At 42.3% G+C, this 18,310-nt stretch overlaps 2 protein-coding genes across 7 annotated transcripts in view; one reads left to right on the forward strand and one right to left on the reverse strand.

The window, feature by feature from the left end:
- The window catches only part of LOC120528430 (E3 ubiquitin/ISG15 ligase TRIM25-like), a 72,672-nt gene extending 66,460 nt beyond the window's left edge, over positions 1 to 6,212 (reverse strand). For all 5 annotated transcript variants that reach the window (XR_005633526.1, XR_005633525.1, XR_005633524.1 and 2 more), the window contains exon 1: positions 5,599 to 6,212. Coding sequence is in view for 1 of the 5 variants with exons in the window: in XM_039752584.1 (XP_039608518.1) it covers positions 5,599 to 6,180 (582 nt within the window). In the remaining 4 variants the exon portion in view is untranslated. The remainder of the gene's footprint in view (positions 1 to 5,598) is intronic.
- Positions 1 to 18,310, forward strand: part of LOC120528429 (tripartite motif-containing protein 16-like) — a 108,321-nt gene that overhangs the window by 55,510 nt on the left and 34,501 nt on the right. The window contains exon 1 of one of the 2 annotated variants that reach the window (XM_039752582.1): positions 17,089 to 17,467. The exons of the other annotated variant lie outside the window; for it this stretch is intronic. The gene's annotated coding sequence lies outside the window, so the exon portion shown is untranslated. Of the gene's footprint in view, positions 1 to 17,088; positions 17,468 to 18,310 lie in introns of those variants that run through there. 2 annotated transcript variants of the gene reach the window in all.

The raw sequence follows: 18,310 nt of genomic DNA on the forward strand, positions 1-18,310 counted from the left end.
GTCCACCCTGGCCATCGGACCTTACTCTTATTCTATGTTAATTAATGTTGACTTATGTTTATTTTTTATTGTGTCTTCTATTTCTCTATTCATTTTGTAAAGCACTTTGAGCTACATTTTTTTGTATGAATACGTGCTATATAAATAAATGTTGATTGATTGATTGATTGATTGATGGAGAAGCTATTATCTGTGGCACCATGACACAATAGCCACCTCTTTCCACCTTCTCAAACTCAAACTAAACTTTTTAATTTTTGGAAAATGTACGGGATTCAATCATTTAGAGATCTGTATATAGATAATGTCTTTGAATTCTACAAACAATTTCACTTAGAGTTTAGCTTCCCTTCAACATAATTTGTGCACTATTTCCAAATTGTTAAATCAAATCTGCCCAATTTTCCTCACCTCCCACCTTTTTATTACAGAAGAAATATTGATCAGTCTTGAAGACTCAGAAAGAATTTCATTAATATATAAAAATATTTTAAAGTCACTTCCTTTCAAAGATTCAAGGGTACAGTGGAAAAAAAAATCTCTTACTGAACATTTCAGAAATGGAGTGGAAGGCAGCCATGCACAGAATTCACTCGAGCTCCCATATGCACAAAACATACAATTATTCAACTTAAAATGATATATTGAGCACATCTGTCTTGTTTAAAATTGTCCAAAATGTTCCCAGGGTCAGATCCAACCTGCAAACGCTGAAATCAAGTTCCAGCCTCACTGGGTCACATGTTTTGGGCCTGCACCAAATTAACTTCATTCTGGACCAGAATCTTTAACTGCTTCTCAGACAGCCTTGGGGTCACAGTTCCTCCTGATCCACTAATAGCTGTGCTTGGTGGGCTCACAGAGGGGCTTAAAGTGGAGAAGGAGAAACAAATTGTAATCGCCTTTACTTCACTACTAACATGTAGACCTATTCAGGAAGAGTCCCAGCCCACCTCAGTGGTAACTGATATTACAGTATATACTATTTGAAATTGGAAAAAAACAAATTCTCACTTAGAAGATCTGTTCAAAAACATGGCCAATCTAATCAATAGCAGTTTAGAATAAGCTTTTTATATTGGGGAAAAGGATTCTCTTCCCATTTTTCTACTCTTGTTTTTAGTCTGGCTGTTGGCCTTCCTCTCTTTCTTTTTGGTAGTTTTGTTAAGCTTGACTTGATTGTATGGAATGCTACATGTTTTTAATAAAACCAATAAAAAAAAATAACTGGCAATGTGTGTTGGTGGTGTGGCATTTCTTTAATAACCGACTGCTTCAAATCTGAACTTATAGTGGGGGGTACAGGGATTTGACCGGAGAGCAACGAGGGTACAGGCCTGACATTAGGAATGTGTTACAGACCCCCAAATACAGATGAGGTGTCAACAGGCATATACAGCTTTAAATGGCTGAGGCCCCACTTATTGCACATATCTGCAGTTATGTGAACAAACACACCAGAGTGCACATTAAGATCTCAAGATGTCAGTTTACTAAACAGTCCAAGGATTCATAAAGCAACAGAGGGAGGCTGAGCTTCTAGCTGCAGGGCCCCATAGTTGTGAACTCATAGGTCATATATGAGAGACCCCTTCACTCTCTGGCTGAAAACTCACCACTTTAGTCTGACATACTTATCTGATTAGGGCTGACTGTTAGTTGTGCTTATTACACCTCTGTTTGTTAAGCTTTTGGATGACAATTTAAGTAGTATAATAATTATGAACTCTTACTAAACCTTCTCTGTTCTCTTTCTCTCCTCATTTCGGTAGTCTGCTGTTCCACTTCTCTACTGTCAAGCTTTTTAGTAGCCCATGACTAAGACAACTGAGGTATTGGGAGCCTTGAAACTGAAGAGTTAAAGGACTGATTAGCCTGCCCAGCACAGACGTGTACGGCAGAAGGACCAGCAGGAGGTTGGTGGCCAGTACACTAAATTTCAGACATATGAAGGTGTCTTTTTCTGCTCTGCCGTTGACTCCCCAGAGGTTTATTTCCTCCAGGGTTGCTGATGATTATAGTTTTTGTTTCTTTTCCTCTTTTGTCAATGGGGGAATCCTGCTTGATCCTTTTGTGTTGCTCAGTTGAAGTTGCTTTGTTTTATGTGTGTTTAAAGTAATCTTTTTTTTTTATGTGCGTTGTGGAGGACTGCCGGCTTCGTGCTCCGGCCCTCACCCCCAGGCCGCCAGGAGGAGCTCTCCCGACAGCAGGATCGTGCCCCGAGTTCCAGCAGGGCCTTATGGACTATGTAGTGTTTTTACACAGCCCTGCTGGATACCTTGGGGGCCACCAGGAGTCGCTGTGGGGGGGCTTATGGGCTATTTTGTGCCCTATGACCCGGGAGTGCGTCGCGGTCATGTGATAGGAAGGAATGACGGGTTGAAGTAAAGGACTGATTGCAATGACCCGGAAGGAATAAGGAACTGTGGACTGTTGGGACAAGAACACCTCCGGGTCAGGGGCTATAAAAGGGCGGTGCCTCAGTCCAGACAACGAGCTGAGCTGGGAGGTAGAGGAGCAAGTGTCTGGGCGAGGAGGAGAGTTTATTGTTAGAAGAGATTATTGTGTTTGTTGTACTAATTTATGAGTAGTGTGGAGGGTGCTTGGTGCAATGTGAAAAAGGAAAATAAAAAGTCTGGGATTTTTATCCGGTGTCTGGAGTTGTACCTGAGGGTTCAAGGGAGCACTAGCACCCCCTACTGCCACAGCATATGTTTTGTAATTTATAAAGTCTGTAATGGTATTTTAACTGTCAAATTGTCTCCAGTGCTGTGGGCCTGCCATGATGAATACAATACAAAAAAATACTGCAAATTGAAAAAAACACCCCCAAGTTTTTAATAATTTACAGGGGATTTGATAGTAATGGTGGAGTTTAATTATCCAAATATTAACTGAGAAACCTTATAAAAAATGATGCGCACATTGGAGATGGGCAGCATGGTGGCGCAGTGGGTAGCGCTGCTGCCTCACAGTTAGGAGACCTGGGTTCGCTTCCTGGGTCATCCCTGTGTAGAGTTTGCATGTTCTCCCCGTGTCTACGTGGATTTCCTCCCACAGTCCAAAGACATGCAGGTGAGGTGCATTAGTGCTTCTAAATTGACCCTAGTGTGTGCTTGTGTGTGGCAGAAAAGTAATGAGACTGGCAACACTGCAAGCAACCTGGCAACGCTGCGCTGTTGTCCTTGATAGAGCACGTGTATCAGTACCCTCCCATAGCTCAGTGCGAGTTTCAACTCCTTCTGTTAACTACGTGATTTTTGTGACTGCTATTAGCGAAGTTGTGTTTTTGGTTGTGCGTCACACAAAATGGAACAGCGGAATTTGGAGCAACGTTGTGCCATTAATCGGCAAGTGTGACATTTGAAAAGTTAAAACAGGCCTATGGGGAACATTCTTTATCCCGAGCTCAAGTTTTTCAGGGAGGACTTCAACTTCGAAAACCAATGAAAACATCGAACGTGTGAACACTCTTGTGAGATCAGACTGTCGTTTAACATTAAGAATGTTGAGTGAACAATTAAATTTGAACAGATTTACCGTTCATCAAATTTTGACTGAACATTTGCACATGCGAAAGGTCTGTGCCAAAATGGTTCAGAAAAACCTGACAACTGAGCAGAAGGACAATCGAAAAAACGCATTCCTGTGGTTCCCCAGCCCCCTTATTCACCTGACCTCAGTCCGTGGGACTTTTTCCTTTTTCCTAAACTGAAAAATGTCCTTAAAGGACGTCATTTTGGGACTTTAGAAAACATCCAAAAGAGTGTAACGGACTTGCTGAAGACCATACCGGTTAAAGACTTCCAGCGCTGCTACCAACAGTGGGTACAACGTCTCCATCGGTGTGTAGCTGCCCAAGGGAACTACTTTGAAGGGGATAACATTGATGTTTGAAAAAAATAAAAACTTTGGTAAATAAAAAATCAGTCTAATTACTTTTCTACCACACCTCGTATGTGTGCGCCCTGCATGGGGTTTGTTTCCTGCCGTGCGCCCTGTGTTGGCTGGGATTGGCTCCGGTGACCCTGTAGTTAGGATACAGCGGGTTGCATAATGGGTGGATGGACATTGGAGTTGATCATTTAATTCCTGGATGGTATAAAAGGTATAAAAGCAGGGCATACAAGGTGGGAAAGGTCTGCAAAACTGGGAGCATTATGGAATTTTAAAAGAGCTGTAATGTGGATCAACAATGTCAGGTTTGGATCTGAGGTAGCGTGCACCATGTCAGCATAAAGACATTATTTTTCAACACCTTTCCATATGATTCCTTATATCTCTAACTACTTCTGGAAATGAACAGTTAAGGGTTCAATAGCAACTAAAAAAATTAATGGATAGTGATAATAGACATCCCCGTCAAGTTCCACTGTCTAAACTGAAAGAGTCACAATGGATCTTATGGAAGAACTACCGTACAGTAACTTAATCCATGTATAACCACAGAGTCCAAACCCAAATCATATTCAAGTAAAAAATAAAGAAAAACAGGGGAAAGCAACAAGGTGCATGTCAGGAGTTAAGGACATGTCCTACTGCGACAGACACAGAGAATTAAACTCATTCAGTCTCAAGTAGAGGACCTAATCCAGGATCCTCAAACACATTGATAAAGTAGATCCTGCAACATTCTTTTACTTAACGGTGAATTACATTCTCCAAGTCATCAGTGGAAATTAAAGGGAAGTGCAACTGAAGATAGGAAGCTCTTCTTTAGACAAACAGTTGTGGAACTCTGGAACAAACTACCGAGACATGGAGTTGAGGCAGAAACCTTGAAAACCTTTAAGAAGAATCTGAGTGAGATATCAGGGCACCTTAGCTATTAGCTAAACAAATGGGCTTGATGGACTGAATGGTCTCATCTCGTTTGTCAAATTTCTTATGTTCTGCTGTTTTCCTGCTAATTTTCAGACCTTCTAGGCTGTATTCCCATTTCACAACTGAATTTACTTGTGTTTTGTCTGACCTCACTATATGATGATCATGTAGTGTAGATGGTGGATTATAATCTTCACATATATTTGGAAATAAATACACTTAGTAAATATTTTACACAACTGCTAGACTTGGTGGGGTTCTTTCCAGGCTGTTAAAGGTCAGAGTCTATCTCACAATCATACAATGTGATTATCACTTAAGGAGCCTGATCAATAATTAGGTGCAGAATTACATAATAATTTAATTAAGTGAGAATATGTTTATTACAAAGCCACTTAAAAATCTATGCATATTATAAGAATTTTAGATCTAATCCCAGACATCAATATTAACTGACATGTGAATGTAACGTGTCTCTTAGAGAGGCCTGAGGTACTCCAGACACAAGTGATCAGAACACAATGAACCTCCGCTCAGTTTATTGAGAGCACTCAGCTCACTCGACTGTCCATGGATCACACTGTGTATCTCATCCTGGACTCTTTCATGTCTTCCACCCAGTCTCACCAAGAAAGGCTCCAGCTCCCTGCTCTCCGATACAGGCAAATTCTGAATCCCCAGAATAAAGGAATAGATTTCTCTGACAAGCTACATTTGTGTATCAATTAACTCCCTTTTTTATTTTGCTTCCATTAAACACTAAACTCCACTCACCTGTTTTCCTTCTCTTTCCGTCTCCAGGTTGACCTTTTCATGACCATAATGTTCAGTCACCGCACACATCATGCAGATACACGTCTCATCAGTTTTACAAAACACCTCCAGACTTTTCTGATGTTTCACACAGAGTTTCTTCTTCAGATTTCTATCAGGATCAACCAGCTTGTGTCCCTCCCAGGCTGCTATTTCATAGTGAAGCTGCAGGTGAGCCTGACAGAAAGAGGCCATGCAGGTTAGACAGGACTTCACCGCTCTGAACTTCTTTCCAGTACAGAAGTCACACTCCATATCTCCAAGACTGGTATGATTCTGAGACAAATGAGGAGTGAGTCTTGGTCTCTTAAATTTCTTGATGACTTTATTCAGCAGAGTGTTTATTCGCAGAGCAGGCCTCGCAGTGAAGTTCTCTCTGCAATGAGGACAGCTGCACACATGGCTGTGATCCCAGTAGTCGGTGAGGCACTTCAGACAGAAATTGTGACCACAGGGGATGGTGATGGGGTCAGTCAGGGTTTCCTGACAAATCAAGCAGGTGAACTCGTCCTGTGATACAAACAGGTGGGCTTCAGCCATCATCAGTCTGAGGAGAGGCAGGCAGAGAGAATCAGTCAGACAAAAAAGGAAGTGACTTGTGAAGAAATGAAAGTGAAAGTTTGTGGTGAGTGAGGTGGAAGAAGAGGAGATTTAAAGAGAAAGCTGAGAGCTCACAGACAGAACATCTGAGGAGACACTGAGGGTGAACAGTTAATGTGAGACAGGAGCTCAGAGTGTGAAGACCACAAAGTGAGAGAAGAGATGACCTGTCACAGGGGATCTGCTAAAGATTAATTTGAGTCAGTATTTCTTATTTATTTATTACACACTGCTGTCCACATTAGACACACTCAGAGCTCAGTGCACAATTACAAATGGAATAAAATGAAAATAAAACACAACACATCAGTCAGTAGAGTCAGATTTGTAATGTGATGGCCAGGCAGCCCTCAGCAGACCAAGACAGTGAGCTGTTAAACTGAGGATTCATTCCATTCATGTCGGTGCTCTTTATTAATCCAGTTGTCCATCCCACAATAAGTTCTCTTCTCTAACTTATCAAAGTTGTAGGAATGTTAAGAGGAGAAGAAGCAAATGTCAGTGTATCAAATAATTCATAATCAGTTGTACTTTTGTCAATGCCAGTAATTCATTTTATTATTCAGTAAAGCCCCCACTTAATTTTCTTTAATTTTCTCTGTAGTTGAAATTCATTGCTATTAGACTTCCATCAACACAACTGAAGCCCACTCAATTTAAGAAACAGAATAATCCATCCATCCATCCATCCATCCATCCATCCATCCATCTATCCATCCATCTATCCATCCATCTATTTTCAAACATATTTGTATTGAGCAGGACTCTGGGGAAATTGGAGCCTCAGTAACCATTGGTGTGTAGGCAGGAACAACCCCTGGACAGGGTGCCAGTCCATCACATGGTGAACACACACACACACACACCTGACGCCATCTGAGCCATTTACAGTATGTCAATATTTTATCAGGGTCATACCTACATAATCCTTGTGTTTATAATAAACTGTACATTGGCCAGAGACTTTGTGTGTGTGTGTGTGTGTGAGTGAGACCTGCCAAGGATAAGCTTCCTTTTCAGAGTTGGTTGCTGTCTTGCATATTTGGCTGCCATGGTGGGCTCCTCATGACCCTGTACTTCAATAATTACTAATTATGATCCTGTTTACAATCATGTCAATCAGTTCTTATTATATAGCGCCATCCCCTTGCTGACCAAACATAACCCACTTTAATAAGAAAACTCATAAACGTGTTAATGTTCAGCTCAGCTCTATCACAGTGTGGTTTGGGAAATGTAGGCATGCGGATCGCAAGATACTTCAGAGGATTGTTAAGCCAGCTGAGGACAGACTTCATCGGTGTGTATCTCCCCTTCTCCCCTCGATACAAAACGCCTACAGCACACAGAACCTCCTCAAGGCATCCAGCATTTTGACTGACCCCTCACACCTATCATATTGGCTTTTTGAGCTCTTGCCGTCTAGCAGACAGAATCACAGCATCTGAGTCGTTCAGACTGTGACAGTTTCTCCCCCATGCTGTCTGACTCCGTAATGCATTAGCACCTCTTACTACTTGATGTTGAACTATGAACTTTGCACTATTTACACATTTGAAAACTGTCTAAATCAAATGCACAAATTTCACTTTATTAGTGGTGAACACTTACTTCATTCCAGATGTAAATTTGTTATTTGCTTACATTGCTAATCCTGTGATGACCTGTTTGACAATCAGTTTCCTCATGCATAATGTTGTGTGCAGAATTCAAATTAAAACATAGCATATGGGTAAAAACAGAAATGTGCATATGCACAAAATAATCCAGATGCATAAATCTGTGCGTACACCAACTTTCATGTTCTTCTGCTACAAAAATCCCGGTCAACGCAAAAAGTAACGCAAGTAATTCCTCCCTGAATTTTAAATATTCAAATCCATATAAATAGCCCCTTATGGCAGGAACAAACCCCATGCAGGGTGCCAGCCCACCGTAGTCATCTTAAAATCATTTAATTTAATAGTTTCTCAAATCCCATCGTAACTAAATTAGCATGTTAAATGCTTTGCATTCTATGTACTCTTACGTGTTTGAATCAGTATGTGTTTCTGAAACGGGCTTTCTCTTACGCCCACAAGACACAGAATCCATCTCATTCATGATTTTACACCTCTCTTAACAGTTTAACTACTAAGATGTATACTTGATATTATTTTCATGATGATAGAAATTAAAGCATGCATAAAACATTGAGGCATGTTAGCGTAATGGTAGTGATGAGCTGGCTCCCACTCCAGAGTTTGTTCCTGTCTCCCGCAAGAAGCCTGCTGTGCCAAGCGCAACTTCGATGAAATAATTTACTGCAGCAATACTGTCTCTGATTCCTCTCCTTCCTTTTCTTTCACCAAAAAACCAATTGCCAAACAATTAGCTCTTTAATAAATGTCAAGCCATCTGTAAGCTTAGAATGCAGATTCTTCAAAACCTTTAATGAACATTAAAATATCTTCATAGTACAAATGTAATTATTCCATCTATCTATCCATTCAGGGTCGTGTCAGCCCCAGCAAAAATACAGAGCGAGGCAGGAACAATCCCTGAATGGGGTGCCAGCTCATCGTTGCTGCTGCACCACAAAGTCCTATTTAATCATTAACATTATACATTATTTATGTATATTACATTATTTATACATTGTTATGTATTTGTATAATGATATATATACTTTAATGCATTTCATCCTTAAAATGATATTAAGAGCTCCACAAAGATAGCACCTCAAAATCTAAATCGATTTTGACGCCAGTTATCATCATCTGTAAATAAGCGCTTTCTTTTATTGAATTGAATTGAATTCTTTTATTGTTATTGTATGGTACAATATGCAAATTCTCCATAAACGTATTTTCATATAAAATGGTAAAATAACAACAACAACAACAATAATAGTAATAGGATGAAAAACAGTGACAAATCTACAATATGAAAGCATAAGTGGCTCAGGTTGTGTAATATTACAACTGTAATGCAAGTTTACAGTGAGGTCATTGTACTTATAAATACAAACAGTTCTACAATATAGATTATTTTAATGAAGTTTAAAACTTATCTGTATAATGTAATAAACATGTTTTACTGCATTCCATCTTAAAAAAGATATCAAGAGCTCCAAGAAAATATCACTTGGAAATCGTATTCGACTTAGAAGCCAGTCGTCATGATATGTAAATACACGCTTTATAATGTGGCTCAGGTTGTGCAATATTATAACTGCAGGTCAAGTTTACAGTGAGGTAATTGTACTTATAAGTACAAACAGTTCTACCAGGAGCACTTGATGGACTGACTGAGTGCATTTAGAGCTCTTGGGATGAAACTGTTTCTGAACCATGAGGTCCGTACAGGAAAGGTTCTGAAGCATTTGCCGAATGGGATAAGTTCAAATAGAATGTGCACATGACTGAGACAGTCTGTGCTAGAAGCTCTATCCCAATATTTCTCCCCACTCTTGACACAATCTGTCGTAGAGCATTCTGATCAGCTGCTTTATCACTGTGATTCCACACTCAGATGCAGTGGGTTAAATACTCTGAGTGGTGCATTGACAGTGACAATGCTAAAGCGGCTATAGTATTTGGAATAGTTTGGCCATTCTGTGAACCATTGTATGGTTACAGGTTGATTACAATCAGATGCCTTAAACTAATAAACAACATGCAGTTAATTACAGTGTGTTTGATAAAGCCTTGTCAGGGATGTGAATCTAAAATATAAAGGGAAACCACACTGGAACAGTAGCACTGCTTTGACGCTGGGTGTCGCCAGTTTGCAAAACCAATTGGAGGACTTACATATGCATGGGGGTTGCTGGCATGTGCGTGGCTTAATGCCAAGTTTAGTTTTTATACATCATAATGTGTGCATGGGAACGGACGTACACAACATTTTTGTGCATACGCACTGTTTATACATGAAGCCCCAGGTGTTTAAGGAATTAGACATCTGTCACACATCGAGACACAGATTTGATCAAGGTTGAATGCAATCTGTGATTACAGGACGGCTATCAGATTGTGACATGTCAAAGAAGAAAAAGTCAGACAGGATGAACAAATCTCAATTATTTATTTATCACGTTATGTGACAACAGCACAGACACACAAGCAGCATGCCCGCTTGACTCAATCAGCCCATTGAGGTTGTTCATCTTGCCCTTTATCCTTTTGACACTTCTCTTTCACTATCACCCCTCACTCCTTCTGTACTTTCTCCAAATCCCTTTAATCCCTTCAGGCTCCAAGAAGGTGACATATTTAGAACTTACAGTCGCCACCTGCTGCCACGGCCTGTAATGCAGGATGGAGTGTCTCTCTACTTGAACCTTTATCTACCTATTTATACAGGCAGATGTCAGTTAACATGCAACATATAGGAATTGTTAATTAATCCTTGAAATGTGTGTGTCAGTGAAAAGATAAAAGCATTCACAAGTATCAATTGTGATTGTCACTTTAAATGTTGAAAGTGATGGTGAAGTTAGTCAGGTTTTGGTGACTTTAACAAACATGAAGCAGGGAGGTGGAGGTGCAGTTTAATGTCTGACGTGATATCAAGTGCCTCAGTAAAACACCAAACCCAATCAGTATGGCCAGTGACTGACAAACCGGTGATTCCTTGTCTTCAGATATTCACAGACAATTTAATCAGAGGCAACAGACCCCTTGAGTGACCAGTGACCCCTTTTGTGTCCATCCCCAAATGGAGGAACACAAAAATGTCTTTTGAGAGGACAGCAGTCTAGATACTTTTGTCACTTTGCTCACACATAAAGCCATCTGTCAACAGCACTTGATAGTTAGCCTTTCACTTGTGCTGCTCCAGCAGGTCCACATTTGTCCTACTTAACAAGTGACATTCATGGGACACAGCAGTTGTTGGGGTCTCGGGCTATAATATATGTGCTGTTGCAAGAAAAAGTAAGTGACCCCTTTGGAATTACCTGGAATTGATTCCTACTAAAATGCGATCTGATCTTCATCTAAGTGACAATTCAAGGCAAACACACTCTGACTACACTAATGACACCCTAACTGCTCTACTTTCCATGTTGTTATTAAGCACATTGAGTCACCGTGTAGGCTGGAAACACTAACTGTGCCCTTGATTTGAAGATCCTGTCGATCCTCCTTTATCAGCCACAACCTCCACCAAACGTTTACTGTCGCTGATTATTAAACCTGCACAATGGTGAGGATGACTTATGGACCATTTCTTAAGTAGTTTTAACAACAGCTGCTCTGAAGGCAGAAGAGACAAAGCCTTTATGGGAAGATTTCTTAAATATGTCCAGTAGTGGTTCTGTAGCAACAACTGGTGAGCTTTACAAAAAATGAGTTGGTAGAGTTGGTCTAAACAACTGATTAAAAGTTTCATTTCAGAAATTAAATCTAAAATCTTCTCAATTTAAACTTATTAAAGTGAACAAAGGCAAGGTCTGACTTGATCTGATCCAATGTCTTTAAAGCTGGAGGCTTAATGTTAACTTCTACGCTACTGCGTTTATTATTAAAAACATTTATACAATCATTGCTACTAGGTTCCTTGTGGAATTGCCAGGCAGTTCTGATTTCTTATTTTTAGATCAACTATTAAACTTGTACTTTTCTAAGTACAACTATAGAGAAATTTATATATTCATCTATTTTTTTGTAGCAGTATTTGTCCTCTTTTGTATTCAGATCTGTCTTATGCCAGTCAATTCTTTCAGTCAATGCAGACCAGAAAGCCTGTAATTTTGGAGATCTCCATTTGCACCCTAATTCACCACTTTCTAAATTGAGACAGCGTGTATTATCATTAAATATCGACAAATTCAGTATTTTTAGAGAAAACATGCTTTCTCTAAATCCATGGCAGCTGATATGTTTGATTTTTTTTCTCCATATTCAGGTTTGAGTTTCTAAAGATGTCACCAAACCTTGAAGTATGACTATTATCTGGACACCTCATAGCTGTGTTTCCAAACAGAGTGTTTATCGACAAAGGAAGGAGATCAGAAATAATTCAAATGATCTACAATGGCACTGATCTAGACAGCACTGTATGAGTTATGAGGCCGGAGCACTTTGTCCACCAGATGCTGGAAGGTTGCTGGAGCCCCGTGTAACCCAAATGGAAGGACACGATACTGCCAGTGTCCGCTAGGGGTACTAAACACGTTTTTTTCCTTCGCAGTATCTGTTAAAGGAACCTGCCAGTACCCTTTTATCATGTCCAGTGTGGTCAAATATCGAGCCTGTCCATGTAGTGATCTCTTAGGTTCGTAGTTTAATCAATTCACAGGATTGAAAGATATAATAACTTTTTAATAGACAGACTTTATAGACATTTATTGTACATGTTACTACTCGTTCTCTAGTTCATGTCCATTCTCTCACTTGCATCCGCATTCACAGGCATTACTAATCACTCTGTAAGTATCCCTTAATAGACCTTACTAATCAACTATCATTACAGTCCAAACCTCTCGAGGAGGTCGTCCACTTGTGGCATTGGATAGGCATCAAATTGGGAGACTTGATTAAGCCGACAGAAGTCATTGTAGAACCTCCAACTCCCGTCAGGCTTACCGACAAGCACAATGGGGCTGGACCAGAAACTATAACTTTCCTCAATCACACCTAGTTCCAGCATGCGCTTGATTTCAAGTTCCACTTCAGCCCTTTTTGCCTTGGGAAGACGATATGGGCGTTCTTGGACAATAACCCTGGGCTCTGTCACAATGCTGTGCTCAACCAGAGAGGTCCCTCCAGGGTTCTCACTGACTACCTCCCGAATGGCCTGGATAACTGTTTCCAGCTCCTGCCGTTGTATAGGACTTAAGTCCATACCAAAGTTAAGGCTGTGTGCGTGAGCGAAGAGTGAGAGGGGCTGGCTGGAGGAGGGGCAAGAAACTTAGAGTGGGAGGTAGGCACTTGGACCATGACCTGATCTCCCGGGTGGAACTCCCGAAGAGACGTGCCGCGGTTGTAGTAACGGGCCTGTGCTGCTTGAGCCTCTTCCATGTGACTTTTAAGGAAAGGTCGAATCTTTCCAAATCTATCGCGTAACTGCGCGATATACTCTAATATGTTTGTAGAGGGAAGATCCCCTTCATCCCATTCTTCTTTTAGAATATTTAATATGCCCCGAGGTTGTCGCCCATACAGTAATTCAAAAAGGGAGAATCCCGTGGAGGCTTGTGGGACTTCCCGATTTGCAAAAAGGATGAGGGGGAGTAGCTGATCCCAGTTCCTTCCATCCTCGCTGACCACCTTACGCAGCATTTGTTTGAGAGTCTGATTAAACCTCTCCATTAATCCGTCGGTTTGAGGATGATACACCACGGTCTTTAAATGCTTTATTTTAAGTAACTTGGCAGTCTCCTTGAACGTCTCCGAGGTGAAAGGGGTCCCCTGGTCCATCAAGACTTCCTTGGGGATCCCCATGCGCGCAAAGACCCCTAGTAATTCCCGCACGATGGCTTTAGAGGTAGCTGAGCACAATGGAACAGCTTCTGGATATTTGGTAGCGTAATCCACGAGGACTAAAATATACTTGTGTCCTCAAGATAAGGGCTCCAGGAGACCAATCAAGTCGACCCTGATTCTGTGGAAGGGAACATCAATCAGGGGAATAGGAATGAGAGAAGCACGGTCCCTCCTAGGAATTTGTCGCAATTGACACTCTGTGCAAGAAATGCAAAAGCGACGAACCTCCTCACTGATTCCCGGCCAGTAAAAGCGGAGCTTGATCCACTCCAGAGTTTTCTCGGTGCCCAGATGGCCACTTAGGATGTGGGCGTGTGCTAGCTCGTAGACCTGCTGTCAGAAGGTCCGTGGGATTAGCAGTAGCCTTCTCTCCCGACCCTCATTCTCAGCTACACGATAAAGAAAGTCATTCTCCAACACAAAGTGAGTACCCTGTGGCATCGGCTGATTAGTGCGCTGGCTGTTGAATAGGACCACTGCATTTTTTGCAAACTTAAGGGAGTCATCATTCCACTATTCCCTTTTAAAAGAAGCCGGCGTCTCTCTAAATTGAAATCGTAAAAGGGAGAGAGGGTCAGGATTGACCTCAAGGGGCGTGGTTTCCTCCCGTTCCGTCTCGGTGCTGGAGGATGACGTATCTGTACGCGATGGTCCGGGAGTTGCCATGTCACTCAAGGGAGCCGCTTTGTCTCTTTCTGCCGGCTGATTACACGACGTGGAGGCAACTTGAGACGGCTCATTCCCTAAGTTGACCTCAGGAGTGGTATGTGTCTCGCCGCTTTTAATTTTAGACCAGTCCCGCCCTAGTATCACCGGGTGTGGAGAATCAGGAAGGACCGCCACGGTTAATTTCTGAACCGACCCTCCGTAGCTGACAACACAACAGGCGGACCTGTACCAGCAGATTTCTCCATGGACACAGGTTATACTGGTCTTAAATTTTAAGTATTGTCACGGCAGCACAAATCGGCGGGCAACAATGGTAATGTTTACGATCACCATTCCCGTTGTGGGATTGCCAAAGGGTTAGTCAGAGCGCACCAATCCCCTCTCCTCCTCCACCTGCATTCCACCTCGCCTCCAAGCAGGTTGCGCGCCCGCGAGTCCGGATACGCTGGCACAAGCTCCGGACAGTATCTAGTTCTTGGGACATACTCCAGGTGAGTTCGACACAGGTACGGTTTTGCTCCCCCCGAGTGTGAGGCCGTCCTTTGTATCTCCAGAAGCTCTATGAGATCAGCCATGTTCTTAAACTGCGCACCCCAGACCGGCTGGGTGAAGCCATGGGGTAGCGCTCTCAGAAACAGATAGCAGGCTACCTGCTCTATTATTTGGTAGAGCTTATTCTCAGTTGGCCGTAACCACTGCATTACCATTGCCCAGAGGGACCAGGCTTATCCGTGGGTCAGCCGCTCTGGGACCAACCTCCAATATTTTAATTTTTTCACCTGCCAGTCTGGGGCACCCCTAGGTGGTATTTGGGCTCTGGTTTCACAGGGAGGGGGCACTCTCCTCTGAGAGAACATAGTAAGCACCTTTTGTATCCCCCCTCCGGAGCAGCCCATCTCTGTGAGCCCCCCACCGGACTCTCCCAGGCCTCTTTAGGTTGCCCAGTTAAGTGTGCCGGGAGCGGAGCTCGTACCGGGTCTTACCGAACCACGGGACACCCTCCCCGCCTGAAAACTCGGCCCTGGTACACTCCCACCTAAGTACAGTGCAGGTCCTGTCCCCTTCTCCACCGGGACTTCTCCATCCTGCCGACTACGCCAGTGTCACAAAAGCCACGATGAGACAAAGCAAGTTTTGGGGCAGCCACCCATAAAATTTGTTCTCCTGGCTGCAAAGTGTTCTTTTCAAATGATAGCACTGCTGTGCACAAAACCGAGTCCAATACAGAACTGAGGGCATAGGGAAAAGGAGGAGGTTTTTAAAGGGGAAGACAGGAAGTGAGATCATAGGGGTCGGGCTCATTGAGGTCTTCAGCCATTGGTTCGAGCCCAGACGTGACATCACAGGAACCGGAGCCGGCAAGATCTCCTTCGATAGGCTCGGTCCCGGAAGTGACGTCAGGAGAGCCAGGTGGAATCTCCCGGGAATGGCCTGCAGGCAAGGAAGAAAAAAAGTCTGTGCACTCTGCCACATCCTGGTATGTCTCAGAACTGTCCTTACCTGAGCCCTTTAGCTGCCTCCCATTCGCAAGTGTGTGACACTGTATACATTAGGGTTATGTAACATGCTGCAATTACAAAAGAAATCATTCCGACATCTAAATTGTCCCTAGTGTGTGCTTGGTGTGTGGGTGTGTGTATGCCCTGTGGTGGGCTGGCACCCTGCCCGGGGTTTGTATCCTGCCTTGAGCCCTGTGTTTGCTGAGATTGGCTCCAGCAGACCCCCATGACCATGTAGTTAGGATATAGCGGGTTGGATAATGGATGGATGGATCAGTCCAACAAGAAAGCTAGCGCCCTCTGTTGGATACAGACGTCCCAGAGCATTTCTTTTTACTCCTACTTGTCTCAAAGTACAATTAGAATCATACCAAGCTGAACTGAATCAATGGTCCAGTAACTCAAGCATTCAAGAAACCGTGTTTTTTTTAATCTTCTTACGACTATTCACAAGGCCGCCCATTCTATACATTTTAAATATCGTAGCGTTTTCACTAAATGGATAGAGTTTTATATAGGAACTCTTTCATTTCCTGCCACAGCAGGCCCAAAGAATACTGAGAATGATGTGGATGAATATATAACAGTTATCACGAGAACAGTGGAAATACTTTCTGAAGAGGTTTTGATGTCATTATCCTTTTTACAAATCATATTTCTCTAAAATTCAGATTGTTGTCACACATGACTGATAAAATGGGAATGGAGCTGCAGTGTGAATGGGGAGTTTTTTGTTTTCAAATGCCAAGTTGTGCCCGGTGGTTTATCAACGGTGAAGTTGTCCTCAACAAAATGGAGACGTTCATGAATCAGAAATAAAAATAACAATAATAATTAATCATAATAAATGGTACAAAGTAGAACACTTCACACTCCATAACTATTAATGATATAAAATAACTGTATTGAACCCTGAACACACCAAACCCAGACCTGCACTAACAGAGGCCTAAGAAATTCTTGACAATTTGGGACTCACTGAAAATAATAAACTGCAATACAAAAGGAAACACAAAAATAATTTGCTCCAAAATGAAAGGTCCTGAAGGGTTTAGATGGGATGGAGTTTGAATAACGTGGTGGAATTCTGAGAGAACACAACAAAAGCAGATGGCTGATGAGGTTATTGATGTGAATTTCTACTTACTGTGGCTTGAACAAAGTATGGTGCTTATCCTGCTTTTATATCGTGTGAGCTCAGAAGAAATGGATTATGTCCTAATGGGTGACAATGGAGCAATTTGGGCAAAGGGGCCAGCAGTCTGTGTACATCTGTGATCCAAAGAATGGCCGGCATGTCAGTATTGTAATTGTGTCTGTTAATATCTGTTAATAAAGTGGTAAAGTGGGCCCCGTGACCGATGAAGACTCACCAGACAGCATTCCTATTGGCTACTTTATTCACTAACATGCACTTCCTGGTTATGGTGTGTTTCTAATGTAGAACAGCAGCCGGAGAGCTGACAGACACACCAAGTCCTGCTGCAGTCTCAGGTTTGGCCTCACAACTCCTGCTGAAGTCGAGGGGCCACAGCGTCATATTGAATAAAGTCACGTCATCACTTCACCGGATATCAGGGACATAAACAGGTAAGGAGAGCAAAACTAAAAAACTGCAGAGTAACGTGTGATATTCTAGTCAAGCAGGACCCTGGAGGGTGGCAGGTGACTTTCAGAATCTCGTATTTGACTGTTGGTAACAAAGACGTTAAATTATACTGAGCTGATGGAGCAGGATGGAGTTACCTGGCCTGGAGATCTTAAACAATATTGACATGTATATTTTTGTGTAGCACAGTTTCACACCTATGTGTGTGCTTTACAAATAGCAACAGAAAAATGAAAGCTATTATGAAGCCCATCCTGAATACATCTACAGTTTGTTTCTGTGTCAAAGAATTGAAAACTGATGGCTTTGTCACAAATCCCCAAAGTGGCCCATAATAATCACAGTTCCTGAGAAGTCCCTGCTTGTCAGTTGAGGTGCAGCCTTGTGTTTCCTGTAAATCCTGTTTTTCTGGTCTTACTTGAGTGCAGTTCTCACAGATCACGTGGTTTCACCTGCACGGCGCTCACAGGCTCTGCACCAGTTCATCGCTCATTGTATCTCAAGGCTGGCAGTTTCTAGTTCTTATTGGTCTTGTTTGGTCTTTTCACAAATCCGTCAAACATGCTGTGTGTTCCAAAGTCAATATTAGTTTTGTTTCTGTTTACTTCATGTCATTTGTAGGATGATCCTTTTAGTTTAAAGTTGATGTTTCCCAGCTGTCGTCTGTGTTGGCCTCAAGAAGGCTTTAAGCTGATTGCTCTACATGAGGGTCAAACGGCTCGCTTAGTTGAAGTCATCTGGAAATGACTCGGGTGAAGCTGGGATTGAACTGGTCAGAGCGTCCAAGCTTAGTGTCCATCTGCCAGTGAAGTGAACAGTTAAAC

This window comes from Polypterus senegalus, chromosome 4 (genome assembly GCF_016835505.1).
Source record: "Polypterus senegalus isolate Bchr_013 chromosome 4, ASM1683550v1, whole genome shotgun sequence".
Taxonomy (NCBI): Eukaryota; Metazoa; Chordata; class Cladistia; order Polypteriformes; family Polypteridae; genus Polypterus; species Polypterus senegalus.